The 25017-nt window shown below is 45.0% G+C and overlaps 1 protein-coding gene across 1 annotated transcript in view; it reads left to right on the top strand.

The window, feature by feature from the left end:
• Plxna4 (plexin A4) overlaps positions 1-25017 on the top strand; it is a 440362-nt gene that overhangs the window by 48741 nt on the left and 366604 nt on the right. Inside the window, exon 2 of the mRNA XM_052173399.1 lies at positions 22477-23747. Coding sequence (XP_052029359.1) covers positions 22563-23747 — 1185 coding nt within the window. The 5' untranslated portion in view covers positions 22477-22562. The remainder of the gene's footprint in view (positions 1-22476; positions 23748-25017) is intronic.

Below are 25017 nucleotides of genomic sequence, written 5' to 3'. Positions count from 1 at the left end.
GGTTGCTTGGGAACCCTGGATCAGGGTGGGAGAGGATGGGGCTGTTTATTGGATTCATCCTCATTTCTCTGCTCCAACCAAGAAAGAGCACAGCCCTCTATCTTTTCTTCACTCTGCCAGACGTTTTTATGTTTTACCAAGAACTCCTGTTCTCTGACATGCCTCGAACTGCAGCACCGTTTTTCTTTTTCCCCTCTAAGTGGGATAAGCCCATAAAAAGGCAGTCATTTTTATTTCCCAGTCCACTTTTCTCCAGTCCCTCCCCCACCTCAAGGGATATCTTTCAATTTCTTTTTCTTTGTTGCCTGGATAGTTGCTTAAAACAAACAAACAAACAAACAAACAAAACAAAACACTGGATCCATTTTGTTCTTATAGACAATAGGGCACTGGACTGAGGAGTGAGCTCCAGACTTCTGGTCTCATTCAAGGTCATGGGTTTGTGTGTCACAACGGTGCCCAGGCAGGCTGTGAGCAGAGGACCAGACAGTGGCAGCCAATGGGGGAAGGGCTGTTGAGCACTGAGTCTACAACCTGTGTGCTGAGAAGTTGGCAGCCTCTACCAAGTCCAATTCCCTGTGGTGGGCCAGTTGTTGCAGCTTCATGGACTAGCAGCACAAAGGAGAACAGATACCCTGAGTGTCGAATAAGAGAAAAAATGGTTTTCTTGTGGAGCCAGCTTTTTTTTTTAGTTTTGTTTTTGTTTAAAGTAAACACAGGGGACTGCTGGTGTAAAAGGGATCTTTGAATTATTGGAAGATGTTTGGGGCTGGAAGGCTGGAATGAGGTCAACTTCTGTGGATTTGGGGGAACCCTTTGAAGAGAGGATGTCTGGAGACAAGCTAAACCCATGCATGCCAAAGCTTTACACCCATCTAATTCCTAAATTCATGTCCCTCCCCAGCACTTGGCTCCCTTCCTTTGAGGTTCCAAGTACTGTAAGTGTACTCTAGGGGACAATTTAAAGTCATCCAACACTGATCATTTGTGCATCTTGCTGTGGTTGGGCACTTACTTTCCTCTGTACACTGGGCTAAAATTAGAAATACTGCTTCTCCTCCATGGGGTTTCCTTGGCTAATGGAAGTAGACCCAAACCAGATATAAACATTTCTGCAGATGCAAAGTAGGCAGTGATGAAGAATGATTCTTGTACCTTTGCCCTTTTAAGGGATGGGCAGAAATTCCTTGGGCTTGGAAGTCAGGAATGGGCTGTGGTGGTAGCCACCAGTTCTGTGTATTGCCCTATTTAATTTTACCCTTTACTACAACTAGGAAGGTGGGTTCCTTCTTAGTTTCCTTATTAGTGGTCAGGAATATGAATCATAGAAAGTATTTTTCACAGGGTAAGATCCTTAAGAAGAGAGACAGAGAAGAAACAAAGAGACAGGAATCCCAAGAAAAGAGGAAAAATATAAGTCCTGAAAACTAGAGGGCAGAGGATGTCACCGAGCAATGGAAGGCCATTCTATTGGAGGCCATATTTGAACAGGCCATCTGTCACTCTCTGTATAGGTGGTAGGGGTCATCTGAGACTCTTATTTGGGAAGCTGTTATCATCAGATAGCTTTTTGTAAAGAGTGGCCTCTGAGATACCAAGACCATTCTGAGCTGACTCCTCTAGAGAGTGTGACAGGCATGCAGTATGTACTGGGGTGGGGCGAGGTGATGGTATGATATGATGTTAATTTGGACAAAGAAAGCAGAGGAGAAATTTTCCTTCATTGATAAGAGGCAATAGACTCCCAGAGAATAAAGAAAAGCAGTCAACATTCCAATTCCTCCAACTCTTGACCCGCAAGAGAGCCTCTAGTCATTACCATCTCAGCCTCTTCTCTTTACCCAATTTCTTTGGCAAGAATGCTAGTTATTTTGTAGATTGTTCTCATGCCAATTTGCTAGCATGGGTAAACATCTTTAATGCCTTCATTTATTGACTTGAGGGGTGAAGTTGGCACACAGGCACATCTAGCTGGATGAAGCTTTATAGTAGAAAGTGCCCCGGGCTCAGGCTCTCGGTCCCATTTAATACCCCTTGTTCTTCTGTGCTGTGTGGTCTCAGCATTTTGAGTTTCTGCCTCTGCAAAAGAGTTCTCTTTATTAGTGGGTTCCCAAAGTGTGGTCCTGGCTCCCTGTCCTAGGGTTAGCTGGGAACTTGGTAGAAATTCCAAACCCTTTCCCACTGTGGCTGTGTGGTTTTCCATTCACACGACAATATTCAAGGGTTGCAGTTTTCATTTCCCCAAGTGAATAATGACACTAAGCAGGTCTTCATGTGACTGCGGGACACTGGTGCATCTTCTTCGGACCAGTGTCTCTTAAAGTCTCTTGCCCATTTTTTCTCTGCCTTTGTGCTTTTGTTGTTAAGTTGTAAGAATTCTTTACATGTCCTGCTTCTGTGTCTTTATCAGTTATTCGATCAAATATTTTCTCTCATTTTTGTGGGGTTTTCTTTAGGTATATTTCAAAATACAGTATTATTGATATATAGTGATTTTGCAGTTAGCTGCATTATTAAATAATGTACTTTAATAAATTTGCTCAGCATCACAGTCCACTCCTTAATGTTTCCTCATGGTTTTGATAATTCCTCCATTATGCTCCTTCTCTCTGTATTGATTACAAACGACACTGGGAGGGCCCTGCAGTTGTCACTGAAGCACGATGGGACATATCTAGTCTGAGACCAGGTCCTCCGTGCCCTGGCTCAAGGCTAGCAAATATGTGATTGTGAAATCTCTTGGCTTCCCCGGTGCTGCATCCTCATCTACACAGGACAGGACTCAGCTATCACAGGTTCCCATCCATCCTCGCTGAGTGGTAGAATATTTCACGTGAAGATCATTTAAAAAAAATATGCTGCTATCTCCTGCAGACCATTTAAATCAGAGTCTCTAGGAATGGGATCCTATTACCTGAATTTTTTAAAATTCCTACACCCCATGCATTTGATGATTTCCAGCACAAGCTTTGAATTCCAAAGCCCACATTTTATACATTGTATTATACACTTCATATTGATTTCATTTCAATCTCTGAAAAATAGGAAAAGAAGATGTCCCCTACTCGGGGCACCATGAATTTATAGGTCCCATACTCACAGGTTCAATCAATTGCGCATTAAAATGTTTAAAATGTCTGGACTGAATATGTATAGACTCATGTGTCACAGTTACTTAAACAATTTAGTGTAAAAATGATTGACATAGTATTTACATTGCAGTAGGTATCACAAGCAATCTAAAGATGAGGTCAAGCACACAAGAGATTGTGAGTATGTTATGTACAAATGCTGTGCTATTTTGTATAAGGCACTTCAGCATCTATAGATTTTGGTATGGGGGCAGGGATCCTGCAGTCAAGTCTCTGCATGTAAGAATGTATAGGTGAGTTGAGTAGATACAGTGGGGACAGGAAAGTAGCATACATTTTCAGCTGTTTCATTAAACTGTTGGTACAGTGGAAGTTAGTCATTGATGTTGGTGGCATTATCACGGGTCAGGGCCTATCTCTATTAGTGTTCCCAGAGTAGAACAGATTTTCAGAACCAATGCACTCAAGTCTAAGATACTGATGGCATTTAAGGAAGAATTCTTGATTCTCCACTGTGGTGTTCTTTTCTTATCAAGTTAATGAAAGAATGGGGGTTTGTTCTTTAAGATCCCTCCACAGTCTTCATGTGAACACAGTATCTGATTTGTACATCTGTAGCCCAAAAACTTCCCAAGAATCCCAGTGCAGTGCTCTCAGCTGCAGCCAGAACCAATGGCAGTGAGAACATAGGAACCCTCAGCGCAAGAGTGTGTGTGTGTGGGGGGGGGGGCAGCTGCAGGATTCTGTTCAGCCATTGTGGGCACATCATTGACATCATTCCTGGGGCCATAGAAGTCTTCAGTAGTGCCAGACACCACAGGCAGGTAGACAGTTTAGGGAGAAATCTCGCTTTCTTTGTCTAAAGGGTGACAACTGAATGTCTCTGATGGAGGCTCACACCCAGGTTAGGGTTCTATGACTGCTCTTAAACTGTCAAGGAGAAAGAGACCATTAAAATTGGCTCTATCCAGCCATGATTAGTGGATTGGGCTGCACATCACAGGCTTATTTCAATTGTGTTTGAGCAGCAGTCCAGATGTGATCCTCCAGAGGATAAACACTTGTATAAAGCTGGAAAGATACTAGCAAGGGGGCGGGGGAGGGGGGCACTGGACGATGGTTGCATGGGATCAGAAGCAGAGACTGACGCAATGGCAGTGAGACACTCTTTAAGAGGAGTGTCACCCATGGGATGAAGCCTGACACACGGCTCCTATCACTCAGAGTTTACCTCTCTGATGAGTCAGTTACCACAGCGCTCTCCTCCCCCTTTCTTCAGGTATTCTCTCTCTCTCTCTCTCTCTCTCTCTCTCTCTCTCTCTCTCTCTCTCTCTCTCTCTCTCTCTGTCAATGCTGGGAGCTTGAACCCAAGCACTTCTTGTTACTTTCTCTGCACTCCAGGGCATCATCACCTTAAGCTAGTTAATACTGTCTGTGTAGCCCACTGTCTCCCTTATAGCCTTCTTGAGTTATTGTTGTGCTGAGGATAAAGTCTTGTCACCCTGATTGGAGTCTAGTTCCCTTCCTTTCTGAAGCAATTTGGGGTGCCTTGTAAGGTGGCTTCTGCTGATATCTGGAGCTTCCACACGGATGTCTTGATTGTGACTAAATTAGCTCTCAGAAGGCCACCTTATCTCCCTGTTCCAGAGGCTTTCTTTCTCTAGCCTGTGTGTGCAGGTTTCACCAGCCACCTTTCAGGGCTCTTTGAAGATGTTCAGATGGGGTTAGGTGGATGCTCCCACACATGTTGACTCTGGCACCCAGGTGATATGCTGGCAGGTGGGGTGTGAAGTTGGCTTGGGTGAATACAAATATAACAAAATATGGTTGAGTATCAATTCAGGTGGAAATACAGGCCATTGGTTAGTTGCCTCATCGATTTTCACAGGGTGTGCGTTTGCCTCATTGATTTTTTTTTTTTTTTTTTTACTTCAAAATGAATCTTGTTCATCTGCTCTCTAGAGATTGCTTCATTCCTTTCTTTTTCCTTGTACCCGTTTGGCACTCTACTACATTAGATTGCTCTTACTTACCATCAACGCCAATCAGCTCTTTCTTAGGAGACTCTCTATGACCTTAAAAAAGATCTTTAACCTTACTGAGCCTTGTTTTCCTTATCTGCTAAATGGAGGTAATAATTTCTATCTAGACAGTCTAGAAGCTCAGTCAGCTACCATAAAGAATAGTTCTTGTCTGGTAGGCGGTAAGAATTGGTCAGTAAGAGAATCATCACCTTGGACATATATTACTATAAGGCTCAGAGTTTAGGCTTTACAGTGGGGAAAGGAGTTCCACTTGAGGGCTGTTAAGAGCCCACAGCCTAGACCCTTGTCTGAAGACTCTGAAACCCACAGTTTGGGCCATGTTGCTTTCAAGTGAAGGAATACATCGTACCTGATGAGAATCCTCAGCCAGTGTGTTCATAACTGTCCATTGATATGTGATAGCACAGCTCAAATAGGCATCTTAAGTGGCTGCCTCCCAGAGCATCGGGTGAAGAGGGGAATATATAGAGTTGTAATAAGTCCTTGTGTTTTCCAGCCATACCTTATTTCATTTTGTTGTCACTTATGGCAAGGACACATTCTGCTGTGTTACTGTGTCCATTTTTGATCCCTCAGCACACACTCAGAACCCCTTTCCCACCTCCATCAGTCTTAGTGATCTTTTGGGAGCTACTTTTTACCTGAATAATGGACACCCTGAATGTTTCCTTCTTCTTAGGAAGTCATGGCAGCCTTCACAAACATAAGCCTGTTTCATAAACCAGGATAGAAGAGCGTGTACTCTTCCCCAGACGGTCACTGCAGCACAGGCACAAAAACCACCTGCGTGAGGTACTTCTGATGCTGAGTCAGCTCTTTGGGTGTATAGCCTGGCAGAGCCCTTGAGTTTGGGAATAAGTGAAGATGGCATGAGACAGAGAGAGAGGAACATCTTTTGCTCAGACAGACTCATTTGTTTCTGCTCTTTTCTCTATGTTTATTTTTTCTCACATAAGTGTAGAAGACTGTGGCGCCTCTCACAGGTGCTGCGAGAAAGCAGAAGGGGAGTGCACTAGGCACTGGGCTCCGAAGGTAGGTTAAGAGGAGGCATGTACCCTGGAGCCATGGTGATGGAGATCACAGAACTTGCTACTGTTTTCAGGATCAAAACCAACATACATGTAATTTCCAAAGTGTTTTTCATGAAATGGTGTTCTTAAAGATTATGATAGGTGTGAGGTGAGAAAGGGGTTAGGCTCACAAGTTTAAGAAACCTTGGCTCACAAACCTTAAGGAACCTAATGTACATCACAGTTTCCCAAGTCATTGAACAGAGATCTTTTAGGGCTGAGTTGTGAAGGGACTGTGGTTCTTCTTAGCATTATATTAGGATCATGTGGGCTGATAGAAAGGCATTTTCCTGTGTTATGTGTTGACAGATACACATTTTCTCTAATTCTCCTATTCTTATTACCATAAAACAGCAACCACGGGAGTTATTTTAAATGCAGGAACTTTATTGGAGGGAGAACTTCAATGATTTAAAATTAAAAATCATATTACCCCATGTTGAATTAATATGGAAGACATTATCTTAAGTGAAATAAGTCAGATTTAGAAAGACAAATGCTCTCATCCTATGTTCATGAGGTTTCTGGAGCACCCAGAAGAGTGGTGATTGACACTTGGGGTGGGAAGGGAAGTTTTTCCATGTCTAAAGGGGAAAGTTGGAGCTAGAGATGAATGGGTTCTGAAAATGGATGATGCTATAGCCATATAACACAGGTGAACTCAAGGCCTTCGAGCCACACCCTTAAAAGTGGTTGAAATGGTAAATCCTACACCATGTGTTCTTTAACACATGTCTTTAAAACAATGACGCAGGATGAGTCCCTCTCTTAGCCCAAGTTCTTGTGATTTCTATTTAACTTTCTTCAACAAGGACTTAGGCTGACACTGTTTTCTATAGTTCAGGCTGCTGCACATGGGCTGAAAAGATGGCTTTTTGCTATGAATTATATAATAGAAACTGGGCACCTCTGGGGTTTTGTTTTGTTTTGTTTTGTTTTTTGTTTTTTTTTGCATTTGATATTAATTGTGTTTGGAAACTTACAAAGTTTACAGAAGAGCCTATTTTGCCAGGACATTTTATATTTCTCTGATAAAATGGGAATTTTACTATTCTTATTTCACAAGATGTAAGCATAAAATTCTAGTTCCTAAGTAAAGCATTATAGTTGGTGTCAGTTTCTTCCAGCCCAGAATGCTTAGTGCAATGTCTACACTGTCACTGTCAGCCCAGGTGAAAGACCCTTGCCTCTCGGGTCCTTTGGTAATAATAGGTTCATATGCCGTTCATCAGGTGATGTCAGTTACGGAGAGGCAGTTTCTTACCTAGAATTTATTTATGATCATCCCCTTGGGGGCATTTGAAGGCTATGTCTTCCACAGAGTCAAGCTCTGTGCTTTGTAACCCATTCCCCCTAGATGATTCTCATAGGTACCATTGTGGATAGGATAGCCTCTTGAGACAATCTAGACCTTGAGTTTCCAAACAGAGCTTTTGACTTCCTTACCCCTAGGATCTGTTCTTCCTCAGCCTTTTCCTAACCATCAAAACAATAGCGCCATCCACTCAGACAGATACTCAAAGCCCTGGAGGAAGATGATGCCCCTCACTTTTCCACCTTTCATCTCCACAGTCCCTAGAAAGCATGTTGGAGCAACCACGCTTCATTTTCTTCCATGTCCTCTGGCTTAGGTCTGCCCACACTCCTTACTGAAGCTCCCCAGGTCTCTTCTTCCACCCAGGCCCTTCTGCATATTGCAGCCAGGCAGAGCCATCCAGCCCCACCCTCTTGCTTTGCCCCTTCTCAAGGCTTCTCATGCTATTTGGGATGAACACAAACCCCTTCCCTGGTTCAGCTCTTCAGTCTCTACCGCCTTCCTCTTGGGTTTCCCAGTCACACTTCCATGCTTACTCCTCGTCTTCTTGTCCCTCAGCTTTCTAATTTTCCCTTAGTGGGGCTTTTTGTGTTTGTTTAGATTTTCATGGTTGTTGTGATCACTTTTTCATTGGCCTAGAAGACTCTCCAAATCTTTGTATGGGAGTTACTCCCTGACCAGCAGTTCCTCTGTGAGCACTTCAGTGAGATTGTTTAACTGATTGAGACTCCATGACCCGACATGTAGAATTTTGTCTATAGAAAATATCTCCGTTCCTTTTTGATGTTAACATTATCTAAAACCAGCTATATTTGTTTATTTACTTTCCTCTTTTGCACATGTGCATGTACACACACACACACACACACACACACACACACACACACACACACGGATGTGTGTATATGTTTATATGCTGTTGGGAGTTAATCCTAGAGCCTTATGCATGCTCAGCAAGCTCCCTACCATTAAGCCACCCCCCCACTTTCTTAAGTCATATGTTTGATAGGATCAAAGACCTTGACTCACTCGTGCCTCACTCTTAGAAGGCAGGAAGCTGGCACACAGTGTGCCGGGCTGCACATATGTTGTTGAACAAATGAGCAAATAGACAAGAGGCATTGGTCCCTGCTGGTTGGCTTTGACATGCTATCTTCTATCTTCTCCAAACCTGCAAACTGTGATACCTCATTAGGTTCCATGACATGCAACCACCGATACCTGTCTATGAAATTACACTTCTAAAGATTTCAGTGTACTAATATGACCTTCTCTCTTCTCAGGTAGGAACTATACATTTTCACCAGGGCCTTGTGAGACTCATTTCTCCTACTTTTGATATATAATCTCCAGTGATGACTCTGATGTATTATTATAGGGGAAAATAGAATCAACAGAAGCATTAACAGAAGCATTAGTGTGGTGTGTTGTCGGCTTGCCACAGGGTAGAGTCATTTGGGAAGATGGACTCTCAATGGAGAATATACCTCCAAAAGATTGGCCTAATCTTTTCTTGATTAGTGATTGATGTGAAAGGCCCAGTGCATTGTGGGCAGTGCCACCCCTAGGCAGATGTTCCTGAGTTATATAAGAAAGCATGCTTGGAAAGCCATGGGGATCAAGCCAGTGAGCAGCACTCTTCCTTGGTCTGTGTTTCAGCCTCTGATTCCCCAACTTCCCTTGGTTGGTGGAGTGTGACCTGAGAGTTGTGAGCTGCTTTTGGTCACAGTGTTTTATCACAGCGATAGAAACCCTAACTAAGACACATGGAAATTTAGTGACACTCTCTGAGGCTCAGTCCCCATCTACCAGAATAACCAGAATGGGTTGAATGGGGACAGTGACATACTTTTGGAATCATGTGTGTTTAATGTTCTCGAGCTACTTGAAGCCAAAATGTTATACTTATGAGTTGTGGTAGACTCTTGGACCACATGTGAAAGACAGTGAACTGGCAGGAACTTCCTCCATGTCTAAAAGATATTGTATTTCTCTACATAGTTGATGTGCAGAGCAGACTCAGAAGAGCCACTGGAAATACAGGGAGACCTCCTGGGCTTTGTAGCAATCTTGACTTTCTGGGCAGCCGGCCGGCCTCTTGTGCTCTCTCCACTGGCACAGCTCCGAGCAGATCTTGGAAGAGGGAATCCACAGCATCCACTATTATCTAATGTGCCTGGCCTTGCTCTGAGGTCTCCTTTAATTCTGAATTCTTGTCACCTCAGAAAGAGGAAGGGCACAGTCTATTCACAGGGTTGCTGCACGAGGAGGCCAGTATGCTGGGAATGTTGGGAACAAGGTCTGGTCCTGATTTGGTGATACAGGTTAAATTCAGAGGTCCAGAGTATGCTGGTCTTCTTGGGATAATGGCACTGGGGTGAACATGAGTGCTGTGGTCTTGTAGCAGAGCAACTGTGATGACCACAGGAGATCCTCATGAGATCTGGCCTATTGATGTCCCCTACCCCCACCCCAGCGCAGAGATCTTCATGAGATCTGGCCTATTGATGTCCTCTACCCCCACCCTAGCGCAGAGAGGCTCACAAGATCTTCACTAGCTCCCACCCCTGGATTTATGTAAAAGGTAAACGATTGTCTCAGGTGGAACTTTTTAGTTGCCACTAGTACACCTGTGAGTAATGCCAGATCACTAGGTTGAGCACTGATGCAATCCTTTCTTTAGTTTGCCAGTCTCTCTTTAACTGGGGTGCATAAATGCTTCTTTTCTTTCTTTCTTTCTTTCTTTCTTTCTTTCTTTCTTTCTTTCTTTCTTTCTTTCTTTCTTTCTTTCTTTCTTTCTTTCTCTCTCCTTTCTTTTTCTTTCTTTCTTTTTTTGGTTTTGGTTTTTTTGAGACAGGGTTTCTCTGTGTAGCCCTGGCTGTCCTGGATCTCACTCTGTAGACCAGGCTGGCCTTGAACTCAGAAATCTGCGTGCCTCTGCCTCCCAAGTGCTGGGATTAAAGGCATGCACCACCACTGCCCAGCACATAAATGCTTCTTATGTCTCCCTGGGAAACATCACGCAGCACCAGTCTGGTTTCATGTTTGAATGGGAGCAGGACAGAGGACAGAAGTTTCTCCTGCTTGTCCCATGGTGGCTGGATAAGTGCGGTGCAGTGCTGTTGACAGGGGGAAAGCAGCTGCGAGGTAGGGAAATGTTAGATAAGCTGGAGAACTCACTAGAAGCTATAGTTTTCAGCTTAAGGATCTGTCTCACGTGTTTGTGCCCACTTCACGGGGAGAAGACTGGTGTCTTCCTACCCTGTGACGGCGGACAATTTTCAAAGCACGTGTCAGTGCTTGGGAGTAAGGAGAGGGTGAGTCCAGAATGACTTTACAAGGAAGTGACACATTATGCTGGCATTACTTAATCAATAGGAAGTGTTTCTAAAAGTCACTGTTGTCATGGCAATGGAAATGGTTTCCAAACTTTAGGGACCAGAATCTCCTGTTCTTTCTCCTCTGCACATTGCCAGGTAGTAGCGGTGCCTCATTTCAAAACTTTGTTGCCTCCATTCAGAATTTAATTTTTTTTAGGGAGCAAATATAACTTCGTTCAGCTTCCGGCTGCAGTGGGGACTTCTGCCAGGATTCGAGGCACACAGCTGAAATATATTTTGTGTCTTATGAGCTTTGCCTCATCGTGGAATTAAATAGCACTAATTACTCGACTATAGACCGGCAAGGCAGACAACTGTTCATTTCCTCATTTCCTCTAGGGTGGAAAAAGGGAGGGATTGGTGGAATGGGGGACAAGGAGGGCATGGGGGAGATCATACCACTGGACTTGGGGGGACAGAGGAGGCACCATCACCTGGCAAAGTGTGCCCCACTCAAGTCAAGAGCTCCTCCACGGTATGCTGTTTGGTGGGGCTTTGGATTCTTTGCATGAAGACTGTTGGGGCTGGGAGACCAGTGACTGTGTGACTTTGATACAGGTGCAGGTGACAGGGCTGGTGGCAGTCTCAGGGGCTGTAACTGGATGGATTCTCAAGCTCCAGGGCCCAAGAACATGAACCTTCAGTTTTGAGTTCCTAAAACCATGCATTTATTTTTTTTTATTGCTTCCAAACCTGACAACTTTCCTGACTTATGAAAGTCTAGTTAAGGGGCTGTGATGTAGCTTGGGGGCAGAGGGATTGACTAGCACATATAAGTCACTGTGCTCAGTGTGCGTGCACACACACACACACACACACACACACACAAACAGTCTAGTTGGAAAGGTTGTGTCTGTCTGAGGAAGGGAATGTCTGTCTCTTTCTTACTTGTTAAAGGAATGGGAGTAGATGGGCAGAATCAAATTACGTGGGGTTTTATATTAGACCCACATGGGTGTGTGGGGGTCAGGACTTGAAGACCTCCTACACACTTTCTACACAGCCCCAGAGGCCAAACAAAACAAAACAGAAAAGGGTTAACTCACAACATGGGTAGTCCTTTGGAGCAGCATAGAACTGAGGAGTGTGTCCTACCCCTTGGTCCTTCCTCCTGGAAGAGAAAAAGTAAATCCCAAGGAGAGTCCCATGGACCTGCTTGACAGAAGAGGACCCTGAGCTCTCTGAGGGCAAGCTGCAGGATTAAAGCACGCCAGGCACATCCCCAATTTAGGTCGGGCAGCTAGGCAGCCAACTGAAGAAAGGTGTAGTCTCAAGAGAGTGACTCCATCACCAGCCTACCATCTGGTAAAATTCACTCCTAGATGTTTTAGGCACCACCATTGCATAGCTCTGCCTGGTATCCCTGCAAATATGGTCTGAGAATGCCCTCCTCGAATCTGCGATAACTTTTGTTCTGGGAAGTTTGAACTTCCTCACTTCTGGAGTTCACCAGAAAGACAACTTGGGCATGCTCTTTGCCACCTGCTTCTAGAAAGACCAAGAAACTGAAACATCAAGGAAATTAGGCAGACCATGACCTGTGAAGGCGGCTGTTCCTGGTGTCTGCAGTGTCCCGATTCATGGTGATTCAAAGAGAAGGGGTTTGGGGGAATATCACTAGCGTAAACATGGCTGCCTGCGAGCCTCTTCCCCCTGCCAGTGAGAGGAGATGAGGATCTTCAGAGTGAGTTCTCATCCAGCAGAAGACCATCAGACGTGGCTCCAAACAAGAGAAACCAGCTGGGTTTTGAGTCTGAGGCTTGAGGGCTGTGTGGGCCTCCTTTCCAGATGGAAATCACTCAGCTGTACAAGTCCAACCACTCAGTGTATAAGTCACATGCGCAGGACAAGTGGGCCTCAGGTCCCCTTCTGAGACCCATATATCTGTCATCTCTTCCAATAGCAAAAGTGACACTTTGGTACAGTGTCAGGATGTTTTGGTCGCTTTCCCACAATGCACCTCTATTTCTGTGCGTCCAGAGGCCAATGCTGGTCTCACTCTGAGGATAGGAAGCCAACACTGGGATCTGGATAGCCAGGCAGGGGCACTCATGTAAGCTGTGCTGAGCAGTGGGGGCCAGGAGGCAGCAGCCAGATAGATGTCAGGCTTCAGCAGTGGGGTGTGAACCGCAATTCCTAGCGAGCCTGTGTCTTTAAACAAGACACTAGAAAGGAACTGTCAGTACTTTCCTCTCTGGATCTGGCTTCCCTGGTGAATTCTGTGTTTTAAAATATTCAATGATAGAGCCATTGCTTAGTGAGTCCTCACTTCTCCTTGGCATCCTGGTGCCTGAGATATCAAGAGTTTTATTGGAGTGGCCTAGGCTTCGATGTGTTGGCAGGCAGGGTTGCACCCTGGGAGAGCCCCCCACCCCCCACCCCCCAACCCTGGGGCTGGGGAGAAGGTGGCAGTGAAATTCAGAGGAGGCCTCAGGGTTAGGCTAGCTCTAGTCCCTTCCTGAATGGGACAACTCACCCTCTGGTTGAGGTTCTGAGGCAGAAGCTAAAAGCCCTGTCCATGGTAACAATTTTCTCCAGCCTCTTCAGTGAACCCAACCCTAAGGATTGAGAGAGAGGAGAGAGGGGGAGGAGGAGGTGGAGGTGGAAGGGAGTGGAGGAGACAGGGAGGGGGAGAGGGAGAGTGAGGGGGAAGGGGAGACAGGGAGGGGGAGAGGGAGGAAGAGGGGAAGGGGGACAGGGAAGGGGAGACAGAGAGGGGAGAGGGAGGGGGAAGGGGAGACAGGGAGGGGGAGAGGGAAGGGAGGGAGGGAGAGAGTCCATGGCCCAGCACAGAGTGCCACAAGAGCTGAGCTTTGTACAGAGCTTCCTGGGGATCCAACCGGTTGGTTGCTGGTTGGTATCCTCAGGCTGTGCCTGGCTCTCCATGGCTCTTCCTTCTGCCTCCTTTATACCTTTGACATGCCCTCTCTTTATGACGAAGCTTCCGTTTCTCACTGTTCCGGAGAAGGGCAGCTGAGGGAAGAGTGCAGCACTGGTGGGAAGCAGGCAGACTGGGTATCCTGGACTTTTCCCGGGTTCTGGGTATACAGTGGTAACTGCTCCGGGAAAGTACTGCGACTTTCTCTCAAGTGTGTAGTTGCTTTGGCACAACTCCCATCACACCCCAGGGGTAAGTGGCTGTCCTGTGGCACCCACACTCTGGGTCTTTTCTCCCTTTATCCAGGGGACACTCACTTCTAAGATGGCAACAAAGGGGGTGGGGACAATAAAGGTCAGGACTTGGCTATAAGCAAGGCAAACAGACACATGCAGCCTGGCTGGCTTGTAGGGCCAATGCAGACACCAGTCAGCAGCCAGCTGCACACCTGCATGTAAATACAGCGGAAACAAAATGCTGCAAAGTAACGACTCATGGGCCTCATTTCTAGAAACCCAGAACTGGAAGGGAAAATTGCAGATAGAGAGAAAAAAATACTGCTTAGGGTAGATTACAGATTGGAGAGGGCATCTCAAACAGATATGTATTTCTCCAGTTAGACTTGAGGTTATTGAAGAAGGACTAGCATTTCCTGCAAGCACACACTGCCTCACTGGGCCTAGAATTTGAGAACAAACACTAAGGAATATAGAATTTTTTTTTTTTTCTTATTAGATGTTGGCATAGTAGGGTGCTATCTTGCTGAACCTGGAAACTTGCAGGCTAGTTTTGGAAGAAAGGGAGGGAGCTACCATCATCAGAGGAGGATGTGCCCCTAGGATCATCAGCCCCATATGCTACCCAAAGCAGAGACTTCGAGGTTCCGCATCTGGTTTGAACCTCAGCTTTCTGCAGCGTCTTCTAGTCATAGTGACGTGAATGTGATAATGAATAGGTCGACATCTGGTGTGGAGGTTGATTCCTGGTAGGCCAAGGATCCATGCATGCCAAGCTCTACCACCCCATATCCCCTTAAAGTCCTATTTATCTAGCTGGGTGGTTAAAACCAAAAAAAAAAAAAAAAAAAAAAAAAAAAAAAAAAAAAAAAAAAAAAAACCCAGAAGTGCCTTAGTCTATTTTCTGTTGCTATGGCGAAGTAGTAGAAAGTGGGAAATTTACAACAAGCAGTGTCTGGTTTAGCACCAGTTCTGGAGGCAAGGGGTCCAAGCAAGTGGCAAGACAAAATGAAGGATCTACGTGCAGAGGGTGTCACTTGGTGACAAAGAGCAAAACATAAGGAAGGTCAGGTCTCTTTTGTCTTTTTTGTAAAGCCTTAGTCATCATAAGGGCCCTACTCTGATGACCCCATTCAATCCTGATTACTTTCCAGACCCCCTACCTCCAAACACCACCAACATATTAATTTAGGGATTAAATTTCCAACTCACAAAATGTTTGAGCATTTTTCAAACTATAACAAGTAGACACTCATTGTTCCCTAGGTTGGCATGGGAATGTCCCTGTGAAAGTCACGGTCCATGAGATTTACCTGGAATGTCACTGGGATAGTTACTGTCCATGTGGTCTAAATGGAGACTGTGAAAACGTAGAGGGCAGGAGATGTTCACTGTAATTGACAGGACACTGACATCTCATGAGTAGGTATCACGTATTTTTGTCACAAAGTTAGCATTCTATCGAAGTCTTTCCTGAATGCTGGAGGTGCAGCTTCCTGGACACAATACTGTCTGCAAGGCAAGGAGGTGGTTAAAGGAGTCCCTGGCTTCTGATAATGGCTGAGGAAGTGGAGTTCAGGACAACTTCTCCAGGGGACAGCTATAGGCTCCTCTAGGAGGCCCTCAGGCACTGGAGAGCATGGTCCTTGTGTCTTGCCCTAGGGGAGCTACCTTTGTTCCCAGCTTAGGATTCTTCCTAAGGTATATGTTCAATTAGCAATCCCTTGCTAAGAAAAAAAGCCATCAGATGAAAGAGCTCATAAATGCTGGCTTCTAGCAACTTGTGCCTACTGTGTTGTTTCTCCCAGGGCAACTATCTCAGGCCCCATTCCTTCCTTGACAGGGACTATACTGGATAACTTGACTGAGTAGGGAAAGGCCTAATTTGTAGGCCCAAGGTGACTTGTAACAATATTCCAGCTGTGGACTGCTGGTCCCCTTCTAAATCATGCATGGAAGATGTAGCTTCTCAGATGCATTTGCACTCATGTTTTTAAAAGGACAAAATGGGGTATTTTAAGTATTTATAAGTCCTGGAATAGGTAGGGAAAACTAACTTTGTCAATCCAGACCTTTTTTGACCTTGTTGGTACAGCATCAAGATTTACTTTGCATTTTATCCATAATTGATACCAGCTGCTATCTCATAGACTCTGCTGGGAAAGAGTCATTCATTTCTTCCTTCTTTTCTTCATCCTCAAACATTTATTACATACTTCCTATGTCTCAGGATCTAGGATTAGAACTGGTGATATTCAGTGACAAAAAAGCCACAATCTTTATTATTTAAAACATTTGCTACATTTATTTATTTATTGGTGTGTGTAAGAAAGTGTTATGGGCCAAGTGGAGACAAGAGAACAATTTGTAAGTGTCTGTTCTCTCCTCCCATGTGGGATCTAGAGACTGACTAGGGTCATCAGACTTGGTAGCAGACACTTAACCTGGTAAGCCATGTTGACAGCCCATGATCCTTATTCTTAAGAGACTCAGAATATTAGAGAGGACAACAAATAGGGATGAATTTAACACTTTGTCATCTGCCAGTCCCTGATGGGCACTGGTTCCTGTACTGACACATGTTCAGGGCATCTTAGACTCTTCCTGGGGCCAGAGAAGGCTTCATTTGAGAAACAAATGAAACCATGAACAGATGGAAATCTTGGGAAGTTTGTGGAGGTACAGCCTGAACTTAGGGGGAGCAGCATGTGGTTGTGAAAGTCTGTACACTCATGCCCACCCCCAAATCTTACTTGGGGTATTCATCACCACTTGAATGGGTAGAGGACACACAAATCTTTTAGGCTTGCTACTTAACCTCATAGAAGAAGAGCCTGGTAGAGACATGTAGCAGTAGACTCTTCAGATTTCCCTCTTTATGGCTTAGGATTTGCCCTGGTCAGTTTTGTCAACTTGATATGAGCTACATTCATTTGGGAAGAGGGACTCTCAATGAAAACAATGCCCCCACCACATTGGCCTGTGGGCCAGCCTATAGGGCATTTTACTGGTTAAAGATTGATACAGGAGTGCCCACTGTGGACAGTGCTCCCCCTGAGCAGGCAGGTGGTCCTGGCTTCTATAAGAAAGTAGGCTGAGCAAGCCATGCCTTTGCACACCAGTAAGCAGCACTCCTCCATGGCCTCTGTGTCAGTTTCTGCCTCTAGGTTCCTGCTCTATTAGAGTTTCCGTCCTGACTTCTTTCTTTGATAAACTGAGATGTGGAGACATAAACTGAAATAATGCCCTGCCTCTAACTTGCATATGGTCACGGTATTTCAATCACAGCAATAGAAAACAAGATTTTTTCCATTAATGACTCCAGAAAAATGAACATGAAGTAGTTTATAGAATGAGAAAAGCTTTTGGCTCATGTGCATGCGTAGGGCAGGCACCCAGATGGTGTCATGCACACCACTTAGACATCTATACAACATGAGCTGGGACCTGCGCATCTCTGCTCACTTCTTTTCTCTTATGGCTTCAGTTTTGGGGGGTCTTCTTCATACCTGCCCCCTTGGGTTACAAGATGGCTCCAGCAATCCGTAGTCCACATTGAATGGTAGCCCAACAGGGTCATGGCAAATAATGAAATCAAAGTGTGGTAATGTATGTGAAGACGACTTGTAAATTCTGAAGGAATTTTGTGAGCTAATTGCTATTTTAAACTGCTCTATAATAACTTTCTTTCTGCCACTCAGGAATCTGAGAGGATGGTAGCACTTCATGAAAATTAGTTTGAGCTCTTCAAAATTTACCATGTAAAACAAAGGCAGTCCCAACCGCTTTAATCAAAATGATGATCAGTTTCTAAAAATGAGTTCCTTCTCCCCTGAGACCACTCAGAGCTAAAGGATGATTTCACAAAGAGGAGGTGGCAGTGTGTTTGGGTTTGATTTGGTCTGTGGGGTGACCTGTCCTCAGTCCCCTCACCCACCCTTCCTGGTTCAGGAAACTCTTCAGAATCTTGTGAAATGACTTGATTTTGTAAATGGAAGAAAAAAAGGATGTCACATGTTTAATTTTAAAATTATTTTTAAAATAAGCTAAATGTCTTTTTGAATAAGACTAATTAGAAATATCAGAAATTGCTTCTTTCTGGACCATTTTTTTTTTGGACTGGGAATAGGACATTCTTGGACTAAAGAATCCGTTTACATGGGTTGATGTCCTGGGAGAGACACCCTCACCCTTTGGAAGATGCAGTTTTGCATTCTTCTGAGGTCAGAATAACCTTAGGTGACCCTAAGAGGTGGCTGTTGGCTTTGCCCATCTGTGGGTCCTGAGCTGCGGTGGGAAGATTGGCATTGGCCAGGCCCGCTGTGGAGTCTTCAGTGAGTTCAGCTGGTACCCACGTGCTTGTCCACACTGCGTCCTCATTTGTTTCTCTGTTCCTTGTTTTCTAATCAATCCTTTTTGTGGGGTAAAAGAAAAATGAGTGGATGTTCATCCCCAGCACACATTATTGTTTCTTGTGAGTTCCCCTGCCCCTCTAGGAACAGTAATTCACCATCCTCAGATAGAAGTGACAAGTATTTGAGATGCATGACTGTGTCTCATTTTGGTGCCTAATAAAAGACGGTGAATGAGCTATGGACCCTTCCTGCCCAGTAAAGTCCTGACTGTAGCCCTCCTTGTCTAGCCTGGCACTGATCGGGGAGCTGTGGATTGGCTGTGGGTCTGCAAGTGTGTACAGTAAGATGGGCCAAGTGGCTGGCACATGGGATGCTCTGATACAGGGTCTACTGGAAGTCCCTTCCCAAAGGGCTGGTGGCTGTGCCCCAACCTGCCTGTATCTGTCTGTAGTGAGCATACCAGCCCCTCTGGAATTTGGCTATTGGCAGAGCTGCAGTGAGAGCCCTGCTAGCCAGCAGAGCATATGGTGCCCGAATAGCTGTCACTTTCAAGGGCTGGGGAACAGATGTTGGAACAGGTTTAGATAAAGTCAGAAGAGTCCAAACATGATAGAAGAGCACTGAATGGGGAATCAATGGCTTGAGCTTCCTCACCGCCATCTTTTATTTATATTTCATTGATGGATGGATGGATTGATTGTGTGTGTGTGTGTGTGTGTGTGTACATGTTGGGTTGCACATATGTGTGCTAGTGCATGCGCATTTCAGTTTGTTTTTGCAGTGGTTAAAGGTAGAGGTCAACCTTGGGTATCTTGCTTTGGGTGCTGTCTACTTTGTTTTTTGAGATGTGGTCCCTTACTAGCCTAGAACTCATTGATTACATTAAGCTGGCTGCCCACAGGGATCTGTCTGTGCCCTTCCCCAGGACTGGGATTATAAATACAAACCAGCATGCCTGATTTTTTAACATGCTTTCTAGGAATCAAATTCAAGTTCTCATGTTTGTATGGCAAGCCCTTTACCAACTGAGCTATCTCCCTAACCTTCATCTCCAACTTTTTATCCCACTCAACCTTCTGTGGTTTCATTTGACCCATTTCAATATCACCTCCATTGTCTCTATTATTAGAGGCTTGAATACTATTTAACTGGAACACTTAGTTCAGAAAATAAATATCTAGCATCTCCTATGCTTTTTGAATTTGGAAAGACAATTCAAGAAGAACTATTTGTCTCCTCATGACTTGTCCTGAAATAAAATTTATTTTAACTAGTAGGTACCATCTACTTATCATAATTCTTATCTTTTTAAGCCAATTTCATTAACATTCATTAGTAAGAACAGCAGCAGCACCTTCTGTGTGAACAACAGAGTCCTTATGTCCGGTGCTCATCAATACTTTCAGAGTTTTCACGTGTACATCTATCACTATATGTATCGATGTGCCTCTAACAGGTGTCATCTCCCAGGCAGTTCCATGAAGGTGACAGAAACTCCCATTTCTTCCTGGGTTTGGCAGGTGATATCCTGGGACCTCTGTGCTGGGTGCTCATATGAATTAAGCAGGAACACCAAGGGGTCTATATTCTGGGTTCTGCAATGAGGCATTGCTAGAAAGTGTATGGACTCTGCAGCGGTACAGACCTAGATCCCACTCCTAATTCTGCCCCTCATTGGTCATATATTATTGAAAAACTAGCTATCTCATCTGCAGACTAGGTGAAACCATCTTGCTTCAGGGTTAGCCATGATAATAACCATGTAAGCTTATCTAGGGGAAAGCATCTGCTTTGCATGGGTCCTGGGTATAGTCAATGCTGCACACACAATGCTATTTGTCTCTGCTTTTGGCCCCTCTTTCTGCCAGTCAAGAAATGGCTGTTGAGCTTTCACTGCGTGCTGGGCAGGGCTCTGGTGATATGGATTAAGACAGGAATTGTTTGTCTCCTGGATCTCACTGATCCTCCAATGAAGGCGAGGGCATGGAGGTGTCTCTCTGGGAAACTTAATCTGTATTTTACTTGTTTGTTCTCTTTCCTCAGCTCTGGGCATTTTAGTCTTGACTTCTCAGTAATTCTCTCTTCTGCCATATCTTCTTCCTGATTCTTGAGCTGTGTTCTCCAAAACTTAGGTTCCCCACCCTGGTTGGATACTTCCATTGTTGACGCACTGCCAAGAAGGTGCTTTTCTCCTAGCTTTGCATATCCTCTCAAAGTTCATGGTTTGGCTCAACCTCTACTCCCTGACAAGGTTTCCAATAGATAGCCTGCTCCTTGTTTCCTCTTCTCAAGGAAGAACTCCCAAGGCCTGCTGTCATATGTCACACAACGTCATATGCAATAAGTCAGGCTCTACTGGTTTTTACCTTACCTGACAGAAAGCTGACAGCCTGACACAGAAGTCCCACAATATCTTGCCTGTGTTGTACATGCTCTGAGTATACTTTTGAACAATGTGGGTAAATAGGAAGGCCCTCAGTTTACAGGACTGCTGTTAGGGTGGGGGTTTCTTTCTGCAAGGGTCTTCTTCCTCTGACGTTTTACTGAGGTGTTCTCTCTCAGGATTTTGGCTGACAGTGTAAAATCTTTATTGTTGTATTTTTTCCCTCTTCTCTGTGTGTCCAGCTAACCTGCACTTTCTTCCTGCTGGGGCGATTTCTATTATTTTAACAATTTATCTCATCCCATAACCTCATTGTTTTAGGAGAGAGATTTCTCATTGAGAGAATGAGAAATCGCACAGAGTGGAGATGCCCCTAAATAAGATATTGCCTTTTCCGGCCCTTATTTCATCCAATCTGGAAGAAATGGGATGCTGAAAGCTCATGCAGACAGCACACTGGATAGAAGTAAAGGGAACTGCTAGGATGGACAGCAATTTTGTCCCTTATAGAATATGCGTTTGTTTGTTTGTTTAGTTATTGATGGTTTCTGAATTACTTTTTCTCTTCCTTTGAAGAAAATTGTAGGAGACAGAGGAGTCCTCAGCATTAGGGGAAGCCAGGATCTACCTCATTAAAATTATAGAAGAGCCCAGAGCTGGGTTATGTACCCAGGGAGTGGGCTGGTGACCGCTGCAGCTGGGAGGGTTAGGGGACGTGGGCTTTTAGTTTAACCTCACTGTATCTTCTTGTAGAGGAGGCAGGAAGGACAAAGAGGGTCTGGGACAGCAGTTGTAATGGGCAGCCCACAGAAGGGGGTCAGTCTTGGCAATTCTGTGTGCATAACAAGTACAGCCCAGCTCTTGCTGTGAGAGGCTGGGATCAAGTGAGATGGTTAAAGACCTACTATGGACTATTTCAGCCACTCTTCCTAGTTTTGGTGGTAAAGTCCCACAAGCTGACATTCTCTAGGTGTATAAAACTGTATAAAATGTATAAAATGACCACATGATTCTGTTGTTAGCAGTTAAAGTTCTGGTGGGTAACCCTATGTGCAAGTTAGGTATTTTGAACAGTAGATAATAAGAATCTTCTTAAAAGACTGCTTTCTTCAGAGGGTAGTGCTGTATTTTTGAGTTAAAATAACAATGAGATCACTGTTACTATTAGGCCTAAGGGAGTGGCCAGGAGCTGGTCTATAGACCGTGGAGACAGAGAACTGAGGAAGCCCCAATGGAGGGATGGCTCCTCCCTCCAGCCTTCTCTGGGTGCTGCTCACCTGGATCACTAACTTGGGACCAATAGCAGAGAACGCACCAACATGGGGCCCATGGGTGTCAACTCTGTGTGTACAGAAAAGCGTAGCCCTTAAATCTAGAAGGTCATTTGGAAGACACTCATCTTGGAAGAGTTGCTAAGATGAAACAAGACAGTATCTAGAGGTATTGGCCAGGTATTGATGCAAAGCCAGACACTCAGTAGACAATATTCCCTCCTGTCAGTTCTACCACCGTCATCCTTATCACCATCATCATGACAGTCACCACTATCATTAATACTGAGAAGGGGTGGTACTTATGGATGATAGCCACCAACTCCTTCACCTATGCTGGCCTCTGGCTACCCCAGGGCAGGTCAGTTCCATATGTGTACTGAATTCAGGCAGATCTGAAGTCACCGTGACCCTCTGGATCACTCACAATTAAATCTTTTTTCTTTTCTAGGGGAGACAGCCCTGCTGAGTCCTGGCCCCCCGGAAAGGGACGGTTGCGCTGGAGTGCTGCTGTGTCTGAGAGGACCTGTGTCTGAGATGAAAGCCATGCCCTGGAACTGGACTTGCCTGCTCTCCCACCTGCTGGTGGTAGGGATGGGCTCATCCACCCTGCTTCCACGCCAGCCACCCCAGCTGTCTCAGAAGTCTTCTTTTGTCACATTCCGTGGGGAGCCCGCCGAGGGCTTCAATCACCTTGTGGTGGATGAGAGGACAGGGCACATTTATTTGGGGGCTGTCAACAGGATCTACAAACTCTCTAGTGACCTCAAGGTCTTGGTGACTCATCAGACAGGGCCAGACGAGGACAACCCCAAGTGTTACCCACCTCGGATTGTTCAGACCTGCAACGAGCCCCTGGCCAGCACCAATAACGTCAACAAGATGCTGCTTATAGACTACAAAGAAAACAGGCTGATCGCATGTGGGAGCCTGTACCAGGGTATCTGCAAGCTCCTGAGGCTAGAGGACCTCTTCAAGTTGGGAGAGCCCTTCCACAAGAAGGAACATTACCTCTCGGGGGTTAACGAGAGTGGCTCGGTCTTTGGGGTGATCGTTTCCTACAGCAACTTTGATGATAAACTCTTTATTGCCACAGCAGTAGATGGCAAACCTGAATATTTTCCTACCATCTCCAGCAGGAAGCTGACTAAGAACTCTGAGGCAGATGGCATGTTCGCTTATGTTTTCCATGATGAATTTGTGGCCTCTATGATTAAGATCCCTTCGGACACCTTCACCGTTATCCCTGATTTTGACATCTACTATGTCTATGGTTTCAGCAGTGGCAATTTTGTCTACTTTTTGACCCTTCAGCCAGAGATGGTGTCTCCCCCAGGCTCCACGACAAAGGAGCAGGTGTACACCTCAAAGCTCGTGAGGCTTTGCAAAGAGGACACAGCCTTCAACTCTTACGTAGAGGTGCCTATCGGCTGTGAGCGCAGTGGGGTGGAGTATCGCTTGTTACAAGCTGCCTACCTGTCTAAAGCCGGTGCAGTGCTCGGCCGGACCCTGGGCGTCCGCCCAGATGATGACCTTCTCTTCACCGTCTTCTCCAAGGGCCAGAAGCGGAAAATGAAATCTCTGGATGAGTCTGCCCTGTGCATCTTCATCTTGAAGCAGATCAATGATCGCATTAAGGACCGACTGCAGTCCTGTTATAGGGGCGAGGGAACACTAGACCTAGCCTGGCTCAAGGTGAAGGACATCCCTTGCAGCAGTGCGGTGAGTGAGGAGGGATCTGTGGGCCTGGACAGCGGGCAATAAAGACCCCAGCTTTTGTAGCTTCTATAGGATTTCAATGGGTCTCCATTTTGGGTCTCAATAATTTGGACTATCAGCAGCCAAGCATCTTTAGTATGAAGGCCTCAGCTAGAGTTAAAATATAGATTTCCTATAGGCACCTCGTTCTGGTCTCTTGTTGTTGGTTATGAGAAACAGGCTGCAAGTGGGTGGAAACATGTAAAGCTGATGTTCTTTGTATTTTGTATTAGTAGAGCAGCTTAGAGAAAAAATGATGGAAGATTCAGGAAAGGCAATTGCTAACATGGGACGTCATTTTGCATTTGAGATGGACATGGGATTTCAGAGAATTATGGTTTTATTTTAGCCCCTTGCATATCTCTTAAAATGACAAATGAGAGTAAAGGGGAGATAGAAAGAGATCAAACATATTTATAAGGCTTCTTCTGTGTTCATAGTGCCATGGAAAAGAGGTCTTTCTTAGTTAGGTTTCTTTTGCTGGGATAAAGATCACAACTAAATGCAACTTGGGGAGGAGAGGGATTATTTCAGTCTACAGGTCACAGTCTTTCAGGAAGGGAATTCAAGGCAAGAATCCTGGAGCCATTTATTTTTGGGTGGTAGATAATATAGTCAAGAGGGTCTATGGGGGATGTTATGAACTTCCAGGACTCTGAAGTGTTCCTAAATGTAGGTGGTCAATGACAAACCGTATTTGTGGTGTGTTGTTGTTGGTGTGTGTGTGTGTGTGTGGTGTTGAACACTTAAGCACAGGTCAGTTGGGAAACAGTAGAAGATAAGTATAGAAAACCCACATACTTCTCTATTGGAAAGACAAGACTAGACCACTAATTGTCAGCAGAAATGTATTTTACATAGTTTTGGAGGTTGCCATAGTCTACAACCAAGTGTGTACATTTGTTGAGGTCCCACTTGCTGTATCACAACACAACGGGATGATGAAGGCAAATCAAGAGAAAGAAAGGGATGAGTGATCTCATCCCTAACCCACTCCCATAATAAAAGAAACAATCCAAGCCAGGAGTGGTGGCACATGCCTTTAATCCCAGCATTTAGGAGGCAGAGAGAGGTGGATCTTTGTGAATTTGAGAGCCCAGACTGGTCTACATAGTGAGTTCCAGGACAGCCAGGGCTATGAAGAGAAACCATGTCTTGAAAAACAAAAGCAAAATAAAACAACAACAACTGAACCTACTCACTAACCACTCTTGACTATGCTGCCTCTTCTTTC

This window comes from Apodemus sylvaticus, chromosome 2 (genome assembly GCF_947179515.1).
Source record: "Apodemus sylvaticus chromosome 2, mApoSyl1.1, whole genome shotgun sequence".
NCBI lineage: Eukaryota > Metazoa > Chordata > Mammalia > Rodentia > Muridae > Apodemus > Apodemus sylvaticus.
This window is presented reverse-complemented; position numbering and strand designations above follow the sequence as displayed.